The 21039-nt window shown below is 41.3% G+C and overlaps 2 protein-coding genes and 1 pseudogene across 2 annotated transcripts; 1 reads left to right on the top strand and 2 right to left on the bottom strand.

Moving 5' to 3' along the window:
• Positions 1 to 1534: 1534 nt before the first annotated feature.
• Positions 1535 to 8411, top strand: LOC136475989 (DEAD-box ATP-dependent RNA helicase 41-like). Its single transcript, XM_066473645.1, has 4 exons — positions 1535 to 1674; positions 1874 to 1951; positions 2336 to 4156; positions 8277 to 8411. The coding sequence occupies exons 2-3, from the start codon at positions 1882 to 1884 to the stop codon at positions 3883 to 3885; spliced, it is 1620 nt and encodes a 539-aa protein (XP_066329742.1). The 5' UTR covers positions 1535 to 1674; positions 1874 to 1881; the 3' UTR covers positions 3886 to 4156; positions 8277 to 8411.
• On the bottom strand, positions 7999 to 9156 carry LOC136475990 (ethylene-responsive transcription factor WIN1). The gene is made up of 2 exons (XM_066473646.1): positions 8909 to 9156; positions 7999 to 8807 (listed from the first exon to the last, which is right to left on the bottom strand). Exons 1-2 carry the CDS (start codon positions 9013 to 9015, stop codon positions 8273 to 8275), a joined length of 642 nt encoding a protein of 213 aa, XP_066329743.1. The 5' UTR covers positions 9016 to 9156; the 3' UTR covers positions 7999 to 8272.
• A 5497-nt stretch (positions 9157 to 14653) lies between these two features.
• Positions 14654 to 20529, bottom strand: LOC136471364 (uncharacterized; annotated as a pseudogene).
• Positions 20530 to 21039: the final 510 nt, after the last annotated feature.

The raw sequence follows: 21039 nt of genomic DNA, 5'->3' as shown, positions 1-21039 counted from the left end.
TTGTTAGCCACAAGCTCAGCTCTAGTGAAGCTGTTTTTTTTAACATCTTTACAAGCAGTTTTTTTTAGTGAATCTGAGCGAAAGTGTTTGGCAAAAAGCTTCACTAACAACTCATGAAGGAGACCGGGAGAGAGCTATGATAAGCTATTATTTTTAGCTTCATCTAAACTCATATCTTTGTGAGAGGAGGTGAAAAACAACTTCACTTATCAAGCTATTTTAGAAAATAAGTGTTTGGCAACAAATTATCATGAGCTATGCCAAACAGCTAACCATAGATTGTTCCCCTTCGTTGCTGCACCAACACCACTGTGATTTATGTGACTTTGCATCGGTGCTGGCCATGACAGTAGGTACCAACTCTAGGGAGCTGGGAGAGACGACGATGTGGTACGGACTAATTTGGTTTTACATTTTAATTTTAACTTTAACTTTGCCACACTCCATTTCATACCATCCTTCGCGACCATATCTGGCGACCATCTTCGGTCCTGGTGTACCGCGCTACCATTTTGGTATGTTCACATCACATCATACCTTAATACCTTTGATCTTTTCCCCCTTCATCTAAAAACTGGGACATAATGTTAGATCACACAAATATATTGACCTAGAGTAGGTACATTCATGCAAATATAGTACTCCCTCCATCCCAAATTGTAAGTCATTCCAAGAATCTTGGAGAGTCAAACTTTTTCAAGTTTGACTAAAATTATAGAGAGAAACACAAAGATTGATGACATCAAATATGTATAATATGAAAATATAACTAATGAAGAATCTAATGATACTTACTTGGTATGATAAATATTATTATTTTGTTATATAAATTTGGTCAAACTTGAAACACTTTGACTCTCCAAGATTCTTGGAATGACTTACAATTTGGGATGGAGGGAGTACTTTCCTGTTTCATAAAGTTTGTAGTTCTAGTTTTATTCTAATTCAAACATTTATATCTTCGACTATTGATTACTATAAATATGTATGGTTTAACAATATGAAAATTGTAATATTGTGAAACTATTTCTCATGGTGCAATGTACTCAGTCATAGTCATCAGAAAGAAAAAGGAGGGGAAAAAAAACAGGAGAGAAACCGAAAACATTTCACTTGAACTCACTTGGCCTGTAGACAAGCAATGCCCGATCCACACTGCAACAGTGACAAAAGGCCCATCAGGTACAGTCCACTTCCGTCCATACGGCCTTCGAAACAAACAGGCCCACCATCCCTCGTCGTGGGTTCTCACACCCGCACGCACGCCGCAGACCAGGACGCGCGTGCTCTCTTCTCAATTCTCGCCGTTTCACCCGCAGGCCGCAGCACCTTCTTCGCCGGCCGCCGCACCGTGATCCGGATTCCGGAGCCGCGAGGCGTTGCAGTGGCGAGTCTACCTCTCTGCCTGGTTGAAGCGGAGTTGTCGGCAGCGCCCTTTGCGGGAAATCGCAGCCGACGGGCGAGGTCGGTGTGTGGGGGGTCTCGATCTCACCGGACGCGCCGTTGCGGCCAACCGCCTCAGGAACCCGCTGTGCCCCGCGCCTCGCGAGAAAGCAGGAGCCGTTGCCGCCCCCGGTGCCTCCGCCCTCAACTTCCAAACCCTAGGGGCGGCAAAGGCTCGAACCGTAGGCGCTTTGGCCGTGACCGTCCGGCGTTGCGACCCACGAGTTGCAGGTAACGAGATGTGTGCTTTAACTTAAAACCGTATTCTATTCGTATAGAATACAAATCATAGACAGCAGTTGAAACCTGTCGAAATTTCATGTTTCTCTTGGAAATATGACCTAACATTTGGCTGCTTCGCTTCCTAAATATTGGTTGGGTTAATGTTTGAGGTGTCTGAGCTGATCGTATCTCCCTTTCCTCTGTGCAGTTGACTGAATGGAGCAAGGGGAGAACCAATCAGCTGATAGTTTTGTTGTTTCATCATCGGATAATAATGAGTTGGAAGGTAATTGTACTGGATTGGTTGCTGCACGTTTCTCGAAATCCCACATTATTGTGAACGTGACAGAAAAGAGAGGAAGGAAAAACTCTACAACAAAGAAAAATGCATGGCACTTAATATCTGTTTACACTTTACAGAGATCTTTTTATGGTCCTTAAAACTATGTAGTAAAGCTACAACTTCCTTCTTCACTTGCTGTTCAGTAATTAGCAGGTCAAAGACCAAATAATGAAATCTCCTGTCCCTGCTGCTCACTGTTTTAGCTGATGGCCATTTTGTTATGTTTTTTAACTTTTTTGGCTGCTAGTTATGCAGTTCTTATGTCTATTCTGTGCATTTCGATCAGATATCAATGTCTTTTCCCTCATATATATATGTTACTTGCAGATTTACCTGTGAAGGAAAGATGCTTTGAGCAGAGAGAAGCTCTTCCTGAGGAGCCTCGCTGTGTTGTTTGTGGCAGATATGGTGAATATATATGTGATCAGACTGATGATGACATCTGCAGTATGGAATGCAAGACAATTCTTCTTGCTCGGATCGCTGCTAAAACAAAGCCAGTAGTAAAAGCAGCAAAGCGTGTGAACCTTCCTTTGGACGATGAGAGCTTCTGTATTAAGGACATTAATTTTCCAAATATACCTACTTTAGCTGACAGCCGGATCAGTTCACTGAGGAGTAAACTTGACATTTGTGTCAAGGGTGATGCTGTTCCTGATCCAATCATGTGTTTCTCTGCCTGTGGTCTTCCTGAGAAGCTTGTGCACAATCTTGAGACTGCGGGATATTGTATGCCTACTCCAGTGCAGATGCAAGTTATCCCTGCATCAATGAGTAATAGAAGCTTACTTGTTTCTGCTGAGACTGGTTCAGGGAAAACTGCATCTTTTCTAATTCCCATAATTGCTCATTGTTTACGAGTAAGATCACAAGAATGCACAAGCAATCAAGGACCGTTGGCTATAGTTCTTGCTCCAACTCGAGAGCTATGCCTGCAGGTAGAAGAGCAAGCAAAAGTGCTTGGTAAAGGTTTGCCTTTCAAAACTGCTCTAGTTGTCGGTGGAGATCCATTGCCTCAGCAAATTTACAGAATTGAAAATGGTATTGAGTTAATTGTTGGCACCCCTGGGAGGCTAATTGATCTTCTCATGAAACACAATGTTGACCTTACCTATGTTTCTGTATTCGTTTTGGATGAGGTGGACTGCTTGCTGGAGAGGGGATTCAGGGATCAGGCCATGCAGATTTTTCAGTCACTTTCACACCCACAGGTTATGATGTTTTCAGCAACATTACATTTGGAAGTTGAGAAGATGTCTTACTCACTGGCTAAGAATGTGATAAGTATCTCTTGTGGGAACCCAAACAGACCAACCAAATCAGTTAAACAAGTGGTCATTTGGGTGGAGTCTAAGAAGAAGAAGCAGAAGATTTTTGAGATAATGAAAAGCAAGCAACATTTTAAACCTCCTGCTGTTGTGTTTGTGAGTTCCAGAGTCGGAGCTGATCTGTTGTCTGAAGCAATTACTGTTGCTACTGGATTAGAGGTTGTTTCTATCCATGGCGAGAAGACAATGAAAGAGAGAAGAGAGAATTTGAGAAGGTTTTTGACAGGAGAAGTATCTGTCGTTGTTTCTACTGGTGTCCTGGGGCGTGGAATGGATCTCCTGAAGGTACGTCAAGTGATATTGTTTGACATACCAAATTCCATTGATGAATATATTCACCAAGTTGGAAGGGCATCTCGGATGGGTGAGGAGGGTATGGCTGTTGTGTTTGTGAATGAGGAGGATAGAAGGATTTTCAAAGAGCTTGTTCAGGTTCTGAAGACTGCAGGTGCACCGATACCCCGGGAACTTGCAAATTCAAGATATACAGCTGGTGTTTATGTTGGTAGCGAGAGGAAGAGAAAATTGAGTTCTAGGTCTCGTTCTTGACCAACATGTGTGAAAGAGTTGCTCTCAATCTATCTTGAAATGAAATATGACATTTTTGCATGTTTTTCTGGAATGTCTTTTCAACTCGTTTGAAGATCTGTCTATCTACCTAAAGGATAAGTTGGTTATCTCTAGAGTTCATACTGTTCCTTAATTTGAAGCATGCGCAGACCCAACAGGGGCAAACAGTCCAAGATTATTTCTCAATGCATGTCTGAGATCAATTCATTCAAGAAACATAAACAAGATACATTATAAAATTCAATAAAATGTAAGTCAAATGCATATGATACAGTTGACTTTCCCTGTGCTGCATTTTCTACTATATTTTATGTGTGCCTCTAGTTTTTTTTTTATCCTCAAATGGACATGTAGTTGGATTGAAAATCAATTAGTAGCTTTATTATATCTTGTAGGCTACCAGAATATTCTTTCACCTCCTGAGTTATTTCATTCAGTTATATTGGCGAGGGGAGATTCAAATCGGAATAGTGCTGTATTACTGAAAACTGAAAGTATTATTGTGGTTTTGGTTGAATGTTACCATGTACAATTCCATAGGAGTAGTGAGGTGTATGCTGATCTGAATAAACAAAATAACATCAAGAAAGATTAGACAGTACTTCAGGACCACTATGTTGTGGACCTGCGGTACCTATCCCTACTCAAAGGGGCAGGTTGGATCTTACGCTCTAGTGGTTGTCCTTACCAAATGTCTATTATATGGGTTGGTAAACTGTCCGTAGCTCATTGGTAGCCAAAGATGCTGTGCTGAATCTGACAATATAACAATTTGATGAGAAGTAACTATGCTGGAAAATATAGCTGAACCCACACTGTGTAACCTTTTTTTGCATCCAATTTACTCCTTATTGTGAATTTTCAATCACTACCTTTTGCATTCATTTTCTGTTCACTCCCTGCGTATCTGATGCAAGGTTTAGGAACATTCACGTGCTTTTGGAAAGGTTACTAGCAATAGTTTGAGTGCAAAAAAATAAAAGATTCAGTGGAATAACAAATTAGCAGGTAGAACATATTATTCATTCTAACTATTGCAACATTCAATAATTTTCTGTTCCACAAGCTATAGTTTCTATGTACAAATATCCCTTTACAATTGCAGAAACGTTCCACCATGTTTACCCTTGGTATGCTGTTTAATTAATTGACACGTACTGCATTTGATCTTTATTTAAACCATTCTGGGTAGATCTAGTGTATGACAAAACCACACCATCACAAAGTGAATAAGTTAATGTGATGTGCTTCACAATCTTAATTAAGATGACATCACTGGTCTATTTGAATAGGATAGATGCAAAGTATTGAGTTAATGTTAAGGGACCACTACAGCTATCTTGCTGGATATATTCAATGCATGCTTTTGCATCATAGAAGTTCCTTAACCAGCTAATGTGGTACCAGAAATTATCGAGCACAGAAACAGAATAGCAGAAAAATTGGAGATGTTCATGTCATACCTCTAAATTTTATGGTCAGACCATCAAATTTCACATACTGTCTGTGTTATAGTCTACTATTGGTGCTGGATGCACGGCACGTTTCTACCAAATTCTTAATTATATAATCGTCTATTGATTAGCTTTATACCATGTAGTGCACATACTAATTTCGATCAGTTTGGATTATATAAGTGACCGATGAGCAATTCATAGATACCATCTTCTTAAACTTTGAAAGATGAGTTCACCTAAACCAAGTTAGGATACATGTCTCTGTATGTAATTTCTGTTTCTCGAAGATCATGTTCTTCTCTTTTGTTCTAGCACAATGACAGAATGAGTTATTTGATACTACATGCACATTGTTAAGATATTACCTTAGCGAATGTTGTGGCGAGAAAGATGATTGCAAGGAGATAACAATGGTGGTAATAGGTGACAAGAAATTTTAAGGGGAACCAGCTAGTGCCCAATGAATGGACTGAAGTTATCAAACATAACTTCATATGAAACATGTGATTGAGATAAACATAAGTAGTGGGAACAATTTTCTCTTGCACAGTTAGCAGTGCCTAATTGGCTGAATCCTTCGTGTTCGGAGGTGACGGCGTTTTTGTTTCAGTGTCCAAACTGCTTTGTGTCTCACTAAACTCTTGTAATTTTGTTACTCCCTGGTAATGAAATTCGGTTTGACCGTTGTAGAAAAAAAAGTGGGAACAAAAATGGAGATAGTCCATTACCTTTCAAACCTTCACAGTGTAGACAAGGACTAGATATAAAACAAGCATCTTAACTATCTTGAAATAACTCAGCTCTTTTATGTAGCTATCCAGAAAGTCTCTCAAAATGACAGACCTTCAGGCCTCAAAGTTGCTATTTAGTTATATTATGACACAGAACTCAGTATGGATTAACTATGGCGGGAATCTAGTTTCCTTCTGTTTTATTCTTCTCTAATACAATCGTACATTGCGACTGACCAACTAACTGGCTGGGCCCTTAGCATTTGACTGCATGCTTTGCACCAACCTCCAAATCCAACCATGGAGCTGATAATTGCTTTTTTGGCTGTCTGCTCTTTGAGTTCTGGAAAAGAAAATAGTACACTTACTGTGTCTTTCTTTGTTAACTTGTTATCTATTGCACTCATATGTAGGGCTACTTTGATCCTTTTCTTTTAACTTGCCATTGTCATGTTTGCATCCCTGCTAAGATACAAGTTGGTAGGGGGTCTTTTTTTTGAACGCCACAGACTGTGGGGGAGTTCCCCACAGTGATTTTATAAATATAAACACAAGGTGGTTACATACTTACAGGGAGGGGGAGACAAGAAAAATTAACTAAAAGCATCTAGCCAAACGCAGGAGGACCTAAGGTCCTCCTTAAACACAAATTTGTAGGGGTTCTTAATGTCAAGGATTGCTGATCATGGGTTTACTACCCACTGTGGTGGATGAATCACCACAATGTCAGTTATTTTCACTAATGTATCTAATTGTATGGCTGCCTTTTAGGTCATAATGACATGTGATGGGACTTTCTTGTGGATATTTCTAGTAATGTTTTGATGCTCGAAAATAATAATCTGAGTCCTTGTACAGGTTGTGAAAATTCCAGTGGATTGACAGATTGGGTTGTTATATTATCTTTGTATCTGTATTTTATCAAGGTTTAAAGACCCCCTCATCTTCTATTATTAATAATTTAAGATCATATGCATTCAAGATGAAACAGCACATGAAGACCTCAATTCTGGCATGGTATTGTAACTCTGATTCCCGCCATGGGATACTGGAGCCAGATGCCAAAATTTTGAGAGCTGAATATTGATTGTTCCTAGTCTGATGGCAAATGTTATGCTGGTCATTATGACATTTGTCTGTAGTAGCCTATCATGATTATCAATTATCTATATATATTACATTTGCTTATTTAATGAGGAGAAATATGACTTTAAGGCCTTTAAAGTGTTTGTTGCACACCTTGATGGTCCATACGCTGGGTTCATTGCTCTCACCCTTAGTGCATCTCTACGTCCACATTGTAGAGCTTTTGATGGTTACATGATGCTGAACATAGTGCATGACCTATTCATTAATACAAGATTGGCAGAAGAGGGTATCTTTAAATGTTCTATTCTCAATTAGTGTTCAGTGGTGCCTGGTGATGTGGAATTGAACGTCCAAAAACACCACATTCCTTGTGCCTGCGAGATGATGTTAGAAGTGCCAAAATGTGTGTTTTCAGATAACCAATGCCAAACCTTGAGTTTCTAATGGATACCTTTTTTTAATGAAATGATTTGCATCTTGTTCTCCTCACTGAATTCTACTCTTTTCTGCATAACTGCCTTCACTAGAGTGACTGATTTAGTTGATATGATTAAAGAAATGTGTTGTCTACTTGCTGGTTTGTCTTGTATGCCATAGTGATGATATCTCATAGAGCATGGACCTTCAAACCATTCTATCATAAAAGCAAAGGTCTTATTCACAAACATCACCTTCATCCTGTTTTGAGATTTATTTGTTCAGCCTTGGTTCTTCGTTTGAAGAAATAAAGTAAGACTCTACTCTCTATTTTTTTAGAACTGTGTTGAGATTTCTCAACTGAGTTTGACATCAGGATCCAAGCAAAGGATGAACAGTAACACAATCATAATCTATTTATTTCCTTTATAAGCAATTATATCACTGACATTGATGTGTAACAAAGTATCTTAACAGGAACATGTGTATGTAGAGCTTTTCACAAGTACATAGAACTGCACACAACTGCAAACTTTATAGTTCTTGTAAGTTGGATTTAGTAATAGACATATATATCTATATTACTGAAGTAACCTGAACTGCTTGTGTACCAACCGGCCTAGTGAAACTCCGATGTGGGATGGTGACTTGTGCTGTTTGATTGATGTTTTTTCAGATGATGAAGCGACCTTGGTCATCTCCATGCGAGGGTGAAGCTGGGCTGCTGCTGCTCAGCAACTCTTCGATCATTTGCAGGGCGATCCTCTCCTCGTCATCCATCGGGGTGGCTGGTGGAGCAGTTGTTGCTGATGTGGACTGTGATGCAGCATCAGTGGATGCTGCACCTTTGTTGAGCTCCACGGTCATGACCCAGTTGGAGTCAGCACGGGCTCCTGCGCGCTTCTGCCAAACACCAATGTGGGACTTCTCAGGGTCAAGGCGGAGACAGGTCAGGGATGGTGATGGCGCCTTGCAGCATTTGCGAAGCTTCGCACTGAGAATCTGGGACAGGTTGGCGGTAGAGGAGCCGCTGCCGGCGTTGCTGCGAGCGTCCCTTCCCGCAGCTGGGGTAGGCTCCCCTGTGCTGCTCCTTTGGACTGGGAAGTTGGTCTTGGCATTGCGGCCGCTCATCAGCACGGCAGCCTCGTCATATGCTCTTGCTGCCTCCTCAGCAGTCTCGAAGGTGCCCAGCCAGACCCTCCTCTTACTGTATGCATCACAAAAATATACGTACATTGCAATTCAGAATTATGGTCGCATCAGTGGTTTATGTTCTTCCCTAAAAATTTTAGGGATAGAAGGCCTTACAGGAGGGGATGCCTGATCTCGGAGACCCAGGAACCCCAGTGGCGCTGCCGAACTCCACGAAACTTCTTTGGCTGTACCATTTTCCTGGAGTGGAGATTCTCTGTCATGGAGAAGGACACACAAGGCAGAGATGAGCTCTGCTGGGGCGCCTATGAACTGAAGTGTGGGTGGCCGTGTGGGGAAGGAACGGGCTGGTTTGAGTGAATATAAACTGCCCAGCCTGTACTTGCTTCTGCAGTGAGTGATAAATGTGGTTAGCTGCGTAGGTAGTAAGATACCTGTCAGAGAGGAAGGGAGTGGAGAATATGTCTGACCTAGTTTTCACTCACCAGTCACCACGTCACCATGATAGAAGGCGGCATACACTGACTGGAGAGCAGGGGTGCTGGGGCCAAGAGCAGTATACCAAGCGTGTGTCAATGGATAAACTGTATAGGGCAAAAGATGAGAGAAATCAGGGGAGTGGCAACTGAAGGGGGGCCACATGGTGTCTGCAGGTGTGGCTGTCGGTGAACTGTGTGTATGCATAGCATAACCACCTTCCCTGCTAGTACAGTGGTAATAAACACTCTCACCTACACCCATGGCTGCCACATTTATTTGTGGGGCAACCCTAAGTTGATCCATATAGTCGTCTATTGCTTAGTAGTTGTTTATGTAGGGTTAATGTACATCTGTTTTGGATTAACTTCATCTCCTTTTCCAGAGCTACTGGGGCCAGTCATATGGTTGAGTACCACTGGACGCATGGACACCACCACAAAGCATATAGGTAAGACTTGTGCTGAAACTTAGGGTGTCGGAATATTTTCTGCGTATTTTTTAGATAACGACATAACGTCAAAATTCTTTTGCTTCATTTGGAATCTCTAGTTGTGTTGCATCACCCAATTTTGTTCTCTATAAATAAATATGTAATGGAATGTTGAAATTTACAAGGAATTGTTCTTTAACTGAATATAGACTGTGCGTTTAGAGTGATTTCTTCAGTGCGATCTGTAAGAGAATTGACAAGGTTGCCTTTGTCCTGGGGTGTTAGCTCTGGAATTGCTTGGAGTTGGTTGGCATTTAAGCTTGTCTGAGGTAGCTGCAGGTACAGGCTGCTGATGACGATAGTGTGTGCTCAGTTGATCGATATTTGTTCAGTAAAGAAATATAATAGTTTTTTTCCTGACACCGTTATAATATAGGAGTAGACTGAATTGTTGCTCAGTGGAGAATTTGATAGTATGTTTTACATTTGGCTTTGCAACATTTTTCACAATAGAAATCAAGTTGGAAAAAGGGTATACTGTTGGGCTATAGTAATCTTTATATACCTAACTTCATTTCTTCTCCATTGATCAACTCACGTGCTTTAATTTGTAGAAAATTTCATTTCTCTTGAACTTGGCTTTCTTTTGTCAATCTCAGAAACTATATTAATAAGACAACAGCTCTATAGGTTTATGGTAGTCTGCTTCAGCAATAAGCTTGACACATGTTTATAATAAGACTAGATCCTTTGCTGTATCCAAACATTCAAAGTGATTTTGGGTTCTTTGAAAGGGAGCTGGAGTCTTTGCTGAAAATGTGTTTCGTTGCAGTTTGCTACTTTGCACACTTAAATGTTTTGTTCGCTCTTTTGCCCAAAACTTTCCCGTTTGGGTGCTTTCCTGAAAAATTGTTGCCATTTTGTTTGGAAGTATCATTTTGCACGCATTGCTTGGGTTTGAAGTATCTTAATGGGTTTTGACTTATGCCTGCTTGCTAATATAAGTCAGGAAGTCGTACTATGGAATGTCGTACTCTTTCACAGGCGTGTTTTTTCGGAAAAGAAAAAAAAGAATCAGTTGTAACGGGTGTGTTCGTAGTATATGTAAATTTCAGTGTGGTCATGCACTCCTATCTCTAAGCAGTCTCATTTGCATGACTGGGGGTACTAGGCCTTCCTGTGATACCAAAATGAAGCTTTGCTCTGCAATAAACCGGTGAGGTGTGGGTCATATTTTACCAGGCAAGCAACCACCCCCGTTGCTACAGAAGTTAAGCTGTGTGAAATGAAAAGGTGAATTAAATTGATGAAGTTCGTTGCCCTTGTTGAGTCAATTAATGAGAAACAGGTACCTGCAGTACATCTACGGCCTGGCTCCACGGGCATGTGTCAGTCGATCGATCACTTCTCACCGGAGCATAAGAAGGTTCTGTGAGATCTTGTCCTCTGACACTGTCTGGTACGTACTACACCCTTTGTCACACATTGTGGAAAGGTATCTTTAAAATGCAGGTATATATATAGTAAAAAAAAAGGAGCATGTAGTGTACTGTATTTGGATTTGATTTGAAGCCCTTGCATGTTTGCAGCAGTTATCTGTTCCTCAGTTTCCTGTAACCTGAGGTACATCTCCGGAGTCTGAATTATTATTTTTTAATCATCACTCGCGTTAGGAATTTGTTTTATGTTGCCTGGCGCAGTGGACAAAGAGAAGTTGTTTTGGGACCATATATGACTAAGCTGGGCTCCCAAAAATCATTTCCGGCAAAATAATGGACCTTAGCGAGGAACCGGAATCTGCTTGGTCTCGAGTTGTCCTTTTTTTTTTGTTTCCTTCGTTTTATATGTGTTTGGATTTTGTATAGATTAATCCGCTCAAGGCGGCAAACCGACATGCATGGTGCAGTAGAATATGTATATACTAGTACTATAGATAAGTTCCAGCATCATCATAAGAAAAAGAAAGTGCGTCGGAAAACGTTGGGAACTTGGGAATCTGTTACTTGTAGTTGTAGTCCAGTCCATGATAATGTTGACATTAATGGTATCTGTGGCCATCCCTGGAGGCTGGAGCGATGACAGATGCTGGATAACACGCTTGCCACAAAGAAAAGGTTTGTAGTCTACTAATCTGGCATCTTGCAGGAGATGGATTGCTAGTGTTGACAAGATCGAGCTCTATTAGTTGGGCACTTTCCAGTCTTTACATTCATGGGTCCTATGTGGAGATCATCAGTAGGGTTGTCCTACTCTCTCTGCGGAGATGAGTAGATCTGAACTGGGCATCAAAGTGTGGTTTGGTGAAAGGAGAAAAAAGGGCAAGTAGGATATGGTCAGCTGTGCCGTAATTGCACGGTTTTGCCCTAGCAACATCTTTCTAGGGTCTAGCCATCTGTTTTTAACTTTGTTGTTATCTTTCCTTGGAAAGCTGAGGCCGCAAGGACAAATCTGGGGACAGCGCAATAAAGCTAAGCTTTAATCACTGGGATCAACTCCAACCGTATACACACTAGCTTTCTCGTGCGTGGAGTGGATGGAGCCACCAGCGCGCAGCGCCACTGCGCCAGGCCACGGCGCGCCACAGCCACAGCTAGCCCACCACGCCACAACAAAACCGGGGCCTTGGTGGCTGGGTCTATTGTTTCGTCTTCCTCTCTCTCTCTCTCGCCATCTCTCTCCTCTACATCTTCGATCATGCACTCCGAAAAATCAGGACGGCCGGCCGGGCCAGTTGGAACGTTGCAGGTTTGCGCCAGGCATGTGCGCACAGATTATATTTTGCATTGGTGTCCACTTGATTCGGGAGGGAGCACACGTGCATGTTTGCCCAGTGGTAATTTCAATGCATGTCAGGTTTGTAGAGGAGGCCCTTGTAAGTTGTAACATTAGTACTTTATAAGGGCTTGCTTGGACAGATTTCCAAAAGCTTATTAGCATTTTCTATGTATGGATTAGAGTGCAAAATTAAAATGAACTAATTTCTAGACATCCCTAAGCTTTACACTCTCGCCTCAGGACATGGTTTCGTTTTTTTTTACAAGGAGGACATGATTTCGTTGTGATCGCACCGGACCTCGACCTCTTTATTTGGCAACTAACATGCAATGTAAGTGGCATTAACGACTGTTTAAGTGGAAGCTATATATTGCAAAGTTAGATCAAACACATATATGGTAATCAAGGCTATATCAACATCACGCACCTAAAAAGAATGAACCTTGCAAATTTATTTCTCACACATCTATGTCTATATATCAGTCTCTAATTCATAAACTATTATTCGCAACTCAGCAACAAGTGTGGGCAGCAAATAAGCAGGGCCCAAAATGGCCTGTTGATCGGACCATATTTCTCATTGGGCAGCCCAAAAAGGCTGGAAAAGTTGCAATGTCCAACGGATGGCAAGCAAAAAGAACACCAACATTGTGCATGAATAAATAATAATGATTATATTCATGCCCCTTTTGTTTATTTATATTATATCCGCGCCCATGAGTTTTCCTTAGTTTTTTTTTACCAAACGGCAGAAAATGCAACAAAAGGTTGCGATGACAAGAAGCCGATGGATCGATGTCGTTAGGGCTCTGCGGCGACACACAGACGAAGGTACGTAGTAGCTGTGGGTCTGAGGAGTCACTGTACGTGATAGGCTGAATGGCACATATATGCATAGGAATCATCGAGATGGATAGAAGGCATCCATGGACGATGATCGAGTAGTAGAGGTGTAGTAGAGCGGTCGCTAGACGATGGATCTGAGCTGTCCATTTCCGGCCGGATGAGACAACGTGAAAACGCCGACTTACGTACCTAGCTAATAAGACGACAAGAGTACATGACAGACGTACGTACGTACGCATTTTGTTCAGTGATTAATTAAATATTATAATATAATCTAGTATAGACATCGGCCGTTACATTAATAAGCAATTAAGCATGGTTAGTCTGTCCTTGTCGTCCGTCACAGCTTAGGCGAGAGAGGCAAATATATAGAGGGAGTACTACTACGTAATAGTAGATGAGAGAAGAATCCTACAAATTATGAGCCGCGGCTAGCCGGCCGGCCGGTTTCTCGGTTCCATCGACGACGCTGAATGCATGCAGATGATACAGATCGAGAGACAGAGCGAGATGAGTGACGATGATGGAAGCACATATATCCCTCTCACTATCTCATCAGAGGCAGAGAGAGGACGAACTGATCGAGAGCGACACAAAGCGCAGCGTTTGCTTGGATCGTCGTTGTTCCTAATAAATCAGGCGTCGCCCTAGTTTAAATTCCATGGTTCGGTACGGTAGTTGCGTCGCCGTCGCCGTCGCGCTTACCGCTAGCACGTACGTACTACTACTCCTACGACGACGCATGATATGGTATAGGGTCAGCGTCAAGGCACACGCACCGTACCGTACGTTGGTCCGTGGCTGATAGATGATATCAGGGCATGTACAACCCACAAAAAAAAAGGGTCGGTCGTCTCTAAGAGACAGAATCTGATTTGTATACCATTGTATTGCCGTTTTAAAGACGGATTATGAATATCCAAGCAGTTTAATGCTTTGCATGTAGCTAAGATCAGTTATGAACATCAATTTGTATACCACTTTGTTGCCGTTTTAATATTTTAATAGATAACACTTTCCACTTAACCGAAGGGACGCGTTGTACGTGCCCTCATCATGCATTCTCTCCGCCGAAAACGACCATGCACCGGCCGGAATATCACGACCGCGACACATTCTTCTCTCCTCTTCGCTCTCGACGAGTCAAATGTAATGTAATGTAATGAACGCATGGCATAATGTTTTGGTTTTTCTAGATCTTTTGTTTTTATTATACATCTAGACATAGTTTATGTGTATCTAAGCGAACAGCAAAAACTATAAATCTAGAAAAGCCAAAACATATTAAAATTTGGAATGTAGGGACTAGAGAGTAATTGCTAATACAAGGCAATGCTCCAAAAGGACAGAAGAACTCTGTTGCAGCACCATCGGATGATCGGACCATGGCTTGATACATGAACTTAAAATACATGGCATCATATTATCAAACAACAGTGAACTCAACTGTAAAATCTTACACTTACAGTTTACCCCAGAAACCATAAAGTGGACAAAAAACATGGCAGGTTGGGGCAAGTCTGGCTAAACACACTTACTTGTGAACCCTATGAGCTGACACCGTCATACAGAAGTAGTAAATTTGTATTGTATGGGACTAAACAAAATTATGTCAAAAGTAGAAATGGCTATATGTATCCTGCAATGCACTAAACTACAGTATCGTAAACACAAAGAAAATGCTTCTTTGGTAACAATGATCGTTTTCCATGATATAAATGGATAGTATACAGTATATGGTCCTTCCACTATTGACGTGATATTTGCCCTGTTTACCTAGATTTTTTTTGTTTACAGAACGTATATGGGCTAATGTGCATGCAGATAGGTCATCCTGTTAGAAAACCACATCATGCAACAAGCTTCCAGAAAATTAAACGTTGGACTATTATTCCAACCTGGATATGTACTCCCTAAGTCCATAAAAGAATGCAATTCTCATATTTCGAGAACTCAAACAGTTTAAACTTTGAATAAAATTATAATAAAAGGTACTAACACTTATGAAACAAAATAAATACCATTAGATTAGTTATAGAATATATTTTTATAATAAATTTATTTGGAGACATAAATACTAATACTATTTACTATAAACTTGTCAAACTTGAGCTAGTTCGACCGACACGTTTCTCATAATTGCATTCTTTTGTGGACGGATAGAGTATATAGTAATTAATATATCAAAAGTTGCAAGGAGACAAGCTACTCAAATGGCTATCAAAACAACCAGACTGATGGAGATATGTGATGCACAAATCATTCCCAAAAGATCATGTTAAAAGAGTAATAACACAGTAATTTCTAAAGAACTACACACAGCAATTTCTAGAGAACTCTAATTGACGTTAATGAATTTAAAAACCAAGGCAAATAAAACAAAAGAACCTCCCAAGCATATTCTTTTTTTTTGTTTGTCTGGATGTCTCCTGCACGCGCCGGGGGGGGGGGGGGGGGGGCGTTCTTGGATAGCGTGTGTGAACAGAACTGTTTTTAGCGCCTACATTGATAACCAAGTTGAAAGTGCCAACAATATACCCATACCTCCCAGACCATACATCACAACAGTGTCAGTATTCTTTCCCTCCAGCTGTTCAAGCAGAACTTCAGTCCATCCATGAGGCGTTAATTGTGCCTCCTGCATGTTGCAATTTGTAAAGTATTAGCATCTCAAAACTTTCTTTTTTCGAGACAAAGCTTGACAGTAATCAGAACTATAGAAAGGAGAACAATAATAGCATAAGAGAATTAGAACAAGACCGTCTAGGATACTCAATGATTCAACCAAGTAGACCTAGACACTAGCACCGCTATTTTAGCTCTCTCAAAACTTACTCAAACTAGAATTCACCTTTTCTATGTTTGATCTTCTTGGGGTAGATCTGTCCTTTAACATGAAATGATCATCAAGATTATCTCCGACGGGCAAGGGAGTTGCATAGTCATGTGCAGCCAAGAAACCTGTGTAGGCTGAATCTGTGTGGAGAGTCTTCATGACTGATCCAAAGAAATTTGTCACAGGCACCTGATCAATGACAGAAAATAAAGAGAAAAATATTTGTGTGAACAAGAGTGGTTAATTAGAATCCAGAAATATATACTGTCTCATTACCTCATTTAAGGGCCGCTCATAAAGATCCATTCGATAATACGCAGTAGACATCAGCATGGAAGGATTGTATGAGGTGAAAAGACTGCAGCATACGAAATGAGAAGGCTATCAAAATACAATATGAACATATACATTGTTTCTAACATAACATAGTTGAATGTTACCAAAGTTTAGCAGCAGAATTTCACGATAGATTCCCAAAGGTAAGTAAAATCAACATAAACAATGTTCGAGCATGCAATAAGAATAGTAATTGGTGGGCTGATCTTTACTACTGTGTACATAATACAATGACGGGCAGCTCTTCTGCCTGTTTGAGAAAGAAAATAACAGTAATTTGTTTGACAGTTTACGGTGGCTTCTTTCAGAAGTTATTCTAAAGAGTTGCATACCCTCTATGACCTATAGAGCCCATTTTCGTATTTTGTCGTGCTTGATGTAAAAAATTAGATGCTATGCTTATGTCCCACAATACAGGATCCAATGTAACCACAGAATAGCAGATTTGATAAAATTTGCCAGTTGCCAGCAGTGGATTTCAATTTCTTATGTGGTACCAAAGATAGTGTGCCGACATATCCCTTCTACTAACATCATATCACATGCAAATCGTCAAATGGCACAACAGACTCAACATCTTATCTTAATGCAAAATGAGCCAAGCGTTTGGATTCAATGCACATCCCAATAAGACCTAAAAGAGGCATAACACATTCCTCATGGAAAAGTTTTATCTTACAAAAAACATGTGAGAACATTAAGTTTGGAATACAGCAGTTAAAAGTACTTATGGATCAATATGCATAAGATCAGCAACACTGTTTAAAGTTTGTTTTACACTTGTACCTGTTCAGTGAGGCATTGCTATACATGTTCAGTTTCTCAAAGAAAGCAAGTGTATAATAGGTAAACCTATCCACAACAGAAACACCTATCTGCCACAACAACAGATCAGATTGATCAGCTTGATGAAAAGTACTTAAGCCAAAATGAAGTTATAGAGAATATCTGTCAAAACTGTAAATGGAAAGGATGTTCTCACATCTGAATCAAGATGGTGAGAATATGAGTTTTCACCCTTCATGCTACTACCAATCGCCAAAACACCAGGTGATTGAAGCTGCAGATATTAAATATGTCAGGTATGGCTACATACATATAGGTATAGTATTTACATACAGAGAATGTGTATCTGTGCCACATCTTGTCTAAACCTAGTAGCCTACAGTAATATGATCTAAATTGCCATGGCCCATATTTATATTACAAGATGCATTTCTACCAGTGAAACGAACCTGCGAAAAGAGAGTAGCAGCTTGGCAGGTATCTACCATTATCAGCAGCTCTTTAAATCTGAAAGACAGATAAAAGAGAATAGGTCAAAACCAACTATTGCAAACTGAAGATGGTAAGGAAGCATTTGATTCTTGAAAAATCGTTGATTTTACCTATGGGAATCTTGTATAGTAAGATGTGAAGAAAAAAAAATAAACTGACAAAGAATAAACCACCTATGCTTCTCCTTCATTTGCTTCACAGCATCTGCTAAGTCATGGCTCTGAAGCTCTTCAGAATCTTGGAACTTCAAAAATTCATCACCACCATGTCCAGTCATGTACAAAAGTATATGACTTCCTTCATCACTAAGGACACGCTTCGATCTTGGTACAGCACTTTCATGTCGACCAGTCAATACTCTCAAGAAATTTTCAACTGTCACCTCGTACCCTCGATAATCGACCTGTCATAGTAAGTAAAAAAAGAGCAAAAATTCAAAGTATTATGATTTTCTAATGTTTTCAAACACTCGGATCAGACAAGCATTATGTGCACTTAAGTGAACATTGTGAGGTGCACTGTGTAGTGTTCTTAGACACTACGTACATGTTATGGTTCAGTAACAATATTTACAGCATGCAGAGGTTCACCTCAACATTGTCACCATAGAGATTTAGCTGGTGGTTCTCATTATTGAAAACTTGGGCAGGATAGCTGTTCCTAGGGTTACAGGCCATATCGTCCGCCAACATAAGTATGATTCGCTCATCAGGTATTCCTAATCTCTTAACAGTCCTGAAAGGAAACAAAAGGCAACAATATGGAATAAGTTGTAGACACTAAACAGAGAATAGATTAATAATTCCACATGAAACCAAATTAATGTGATACCTGTACAGGGACAATGTATTCGCCATATGTCGATAATTAAACCTGGGAACGTTAAAAATAATAATTAGTAAGAGTTATGCGCAAATAATGTAAAGCATTATCCACCTAGCTGAATGCTACTGTTAGATTAGACTGAGAACATGACATGCATCCGAAATGGAGATATCTCTAACACGATTAAGTCACCTACAACTGAACAGACATGCAAAACTGTATCTATCTAGATCAATACTGTGTTTAAGAACTTTTGACCTTGTTAGGTTGGTTAGTCACAACTGAACTCACATAGTTACTCAAAGCACTTGACTTTTGAAGCATGATTATTCTTAACCTGCGACAAAATGGCAGATCTGTTGTTGGATTATCCCTCATTGAGAACAACTGCCAAATCATTCTAGATTTTTGTAATAAATCTCAGGTATTGCAGCAAAAACAGTAAACCAATACTATGCGGCCCATTTGGGTCCACTGAATTTGAATGCTTTTCCAGCATCTTTGAGCAGCCGAGCAGGCATGCTCAATAGTGCTCCTTTAACGATGTCGTGGACTCGTGGTTGTCTAACGGTTACAAGGAATAGGTCAGATGCTTCCAATGACAGGGGCAGCAGGCGAGTAAATAGTAGAATAAAATGGAATTGGACTTTCCACTTTTCAAGCCATGAATCTTATCTTGGTCTGGTGGGCTTCACTGAATTGATTGGAATTGTTGTTTTAGTTCTAAACAGAGCCAAACAGACTGCCCAAACAATATGATTCTGAATCCACCAAATTCCAGATATCCAAACGAGCTCTTAGTCGGAAGTTTGAGAAGCCAATGCTCTCTCTCGCTGGAAGTTCAATGATCCATGCAAACAACTACCACTACCGGTACAGGCAAATGCGAACTTCGATTCATTATCTATGGGATAGAGTTCCAAAAACCACACACTAATTAATACACAGTATCATTTGTGTGATCCGACACCAATTAGATGTCACATGAGCACACGACAAGCTCTCTGACCAGCGCCGTGAATTCAATCAACTTCACTAAGGGCATGTTTGGATACAAGGGCTAATTGCTAGCTAGCTAAAAATTAACTAAAGTTGCTCTAGTGCATCAAAACAGGAGAGCTCATAGGTGGGCTAATTTTTTAGCCAAATGTTCAACTAGTAGTTAGCCAAGTAGCTAGACAACCATAGCTAATTTGAGGTAATTTTTAGCCCAGCTAGTAATTAGCCATGTGTATCAAACAGGCCCTAAGCCGCGCCCTATTTGGTATTCTACTAGTCCCTCACACGAAACCCACCGAAGTTATGCCTATCCAGTAGGATAGAACCGGATTGGATCCCAAGCCAGCCAGCCAGGCAGGGGCAGACGAGGAGGATGAAGAGGGCTCACCAGAAGCGGGAGGTGCACACGAGCACGGCCCAGTTGTTGTTGTGCATCGCGTCGGTGGACGATGACGCCGCCGCCGCCGCCGCGGCGGCGGAGGAGAGGAAGGCGAGGAGTAGCGCCGTGACGATGGCGAGCGCGGGAGGGTGCCGCGAGGACCTGGGGCTCCGTCTGCCGAACGCCATGACGGCGCCGGCGAAGGGGGCGTGCGAGGCTGGGGAGTGGGGAAGCTGCTGGTCGGGGGAGATCAAGGAGGCGGAGCTCGCCGGGGCCGGCGACGAGAGGCGAAACTGGAACTGCGCGGCGGACCGGCCGGGAGGTGGGAAGAAGGCCCAACCAAGTCCAAGAGGCCCGGAAACGGTGGGCCTCGAGTAAGCAAGCACCGAAGCGGGCTGGTAGAAGGAGCGCGAGCGGCCCATGTTGAGAAGGAAGCGTGGAGCGTCTCCTTGGCGGGCAGGAGGCGGCCTGGGCCAGCTCGTGCTTTGCTTTTGACATGGATCGGGCGTGTTTGCTTGGGATACTCCCAGTCCCAGACAACCCAGCTGCTCAGGCAGCGATCGTTCGGACGCGTGGGGTTGCAGCTCCTCTCCAAACAGCCCCTAGGTCATGGTGCACTGACATCGGGACTGATTTTCTGTGAGCAATTTTTCTATTAGAGGATGGAGACGGAGCAGATTTAAGGCTAGTTTGTCAGAGCTCTTGGTGCTTTAGATTCTCTATATGAAAACTCTCTATGAGATATGATTCTCTAATTGAAATTGATTCCCTATATCTAAAGTAAACTGTATGTACAGTGATTATGTACGTGGAGTAAATTAGAAGAAACTACTTTTTTCAGCTCTCAGCCCTCTAGTTCATTTAATCATTTTAGACAATCACTTTACAGAATTAGCAGAGAATTGACCCCGTTCGCTAGTAACTTGGCTGAAACTGGCTGAAAAACACTGTTCTGGCTGAATTGTTGTGAGAAAAAAACACTGTTTCAGCTGAAAAAAGAAGCCAAACAAACCGAATATGAGATAAGCCGAACATGGCCTATACTTCTTAGTAAAAATATTGTTTGGCGAAGCTCTAGATTCAGCCCGAAAACCCGCCAAACT

The sequence above is a fragment of the Miscanthus floridulus genome, chromosome 8 (assembly GCF_019320115.1).
Source record: "Miscanthus floridulus cultivar M001 chromosome 8, ASM1932011v1, whole genome shotgun sequence".
In the NCBI taxonomy this organism is placed as follows: domain Eukaryota; kingdom Viridiplantae; phylum Streptophyta; class Magnoliopsida; order Poales; family Poaceae; genus Miscanthus; species Miscanthus floridulus.
Note: the sequence above shows the minus strand (reverse complement) of the source record. Positions and strands in the feature narration are given on the sequence as shown.

What these genes read in the sequence shown, in the direction of transcription:
- LOC136475989 (XM_066473645.1), top strand. Translation starts at nt 1,882, where the DNA reads ATGGAGCAAGGGGAGAACCAATCAGCTGATAGTTTTGTTGTTTCATCA. An exon ending in GGATAATAATGAGTTGGAAG is followed by an intron (nt 1,952 to 2,335) that starts GTAATTGTACTG and finishes TGTTACTTGCAG; the next exon opens with ATTTACCTGTGAAGGAAAGA.
- LOC136475990 (XM_066473646.1), bottom strand. Translation starts at nt 9,015, where the DNA reads ATGACAGAGAATCTCCACTCCAGGAAAATGGTACAGCCAAAGAAGTTT. An exon ending in GAGATCAGGCATCCCCTCCT is followed by an intron (nt 8,808 to 8,908) that starts GTAAGGCCTTCT and finishes TGATGCATACAG; the next exon opens with TAAGAGGAGGGTCTGGCTGG.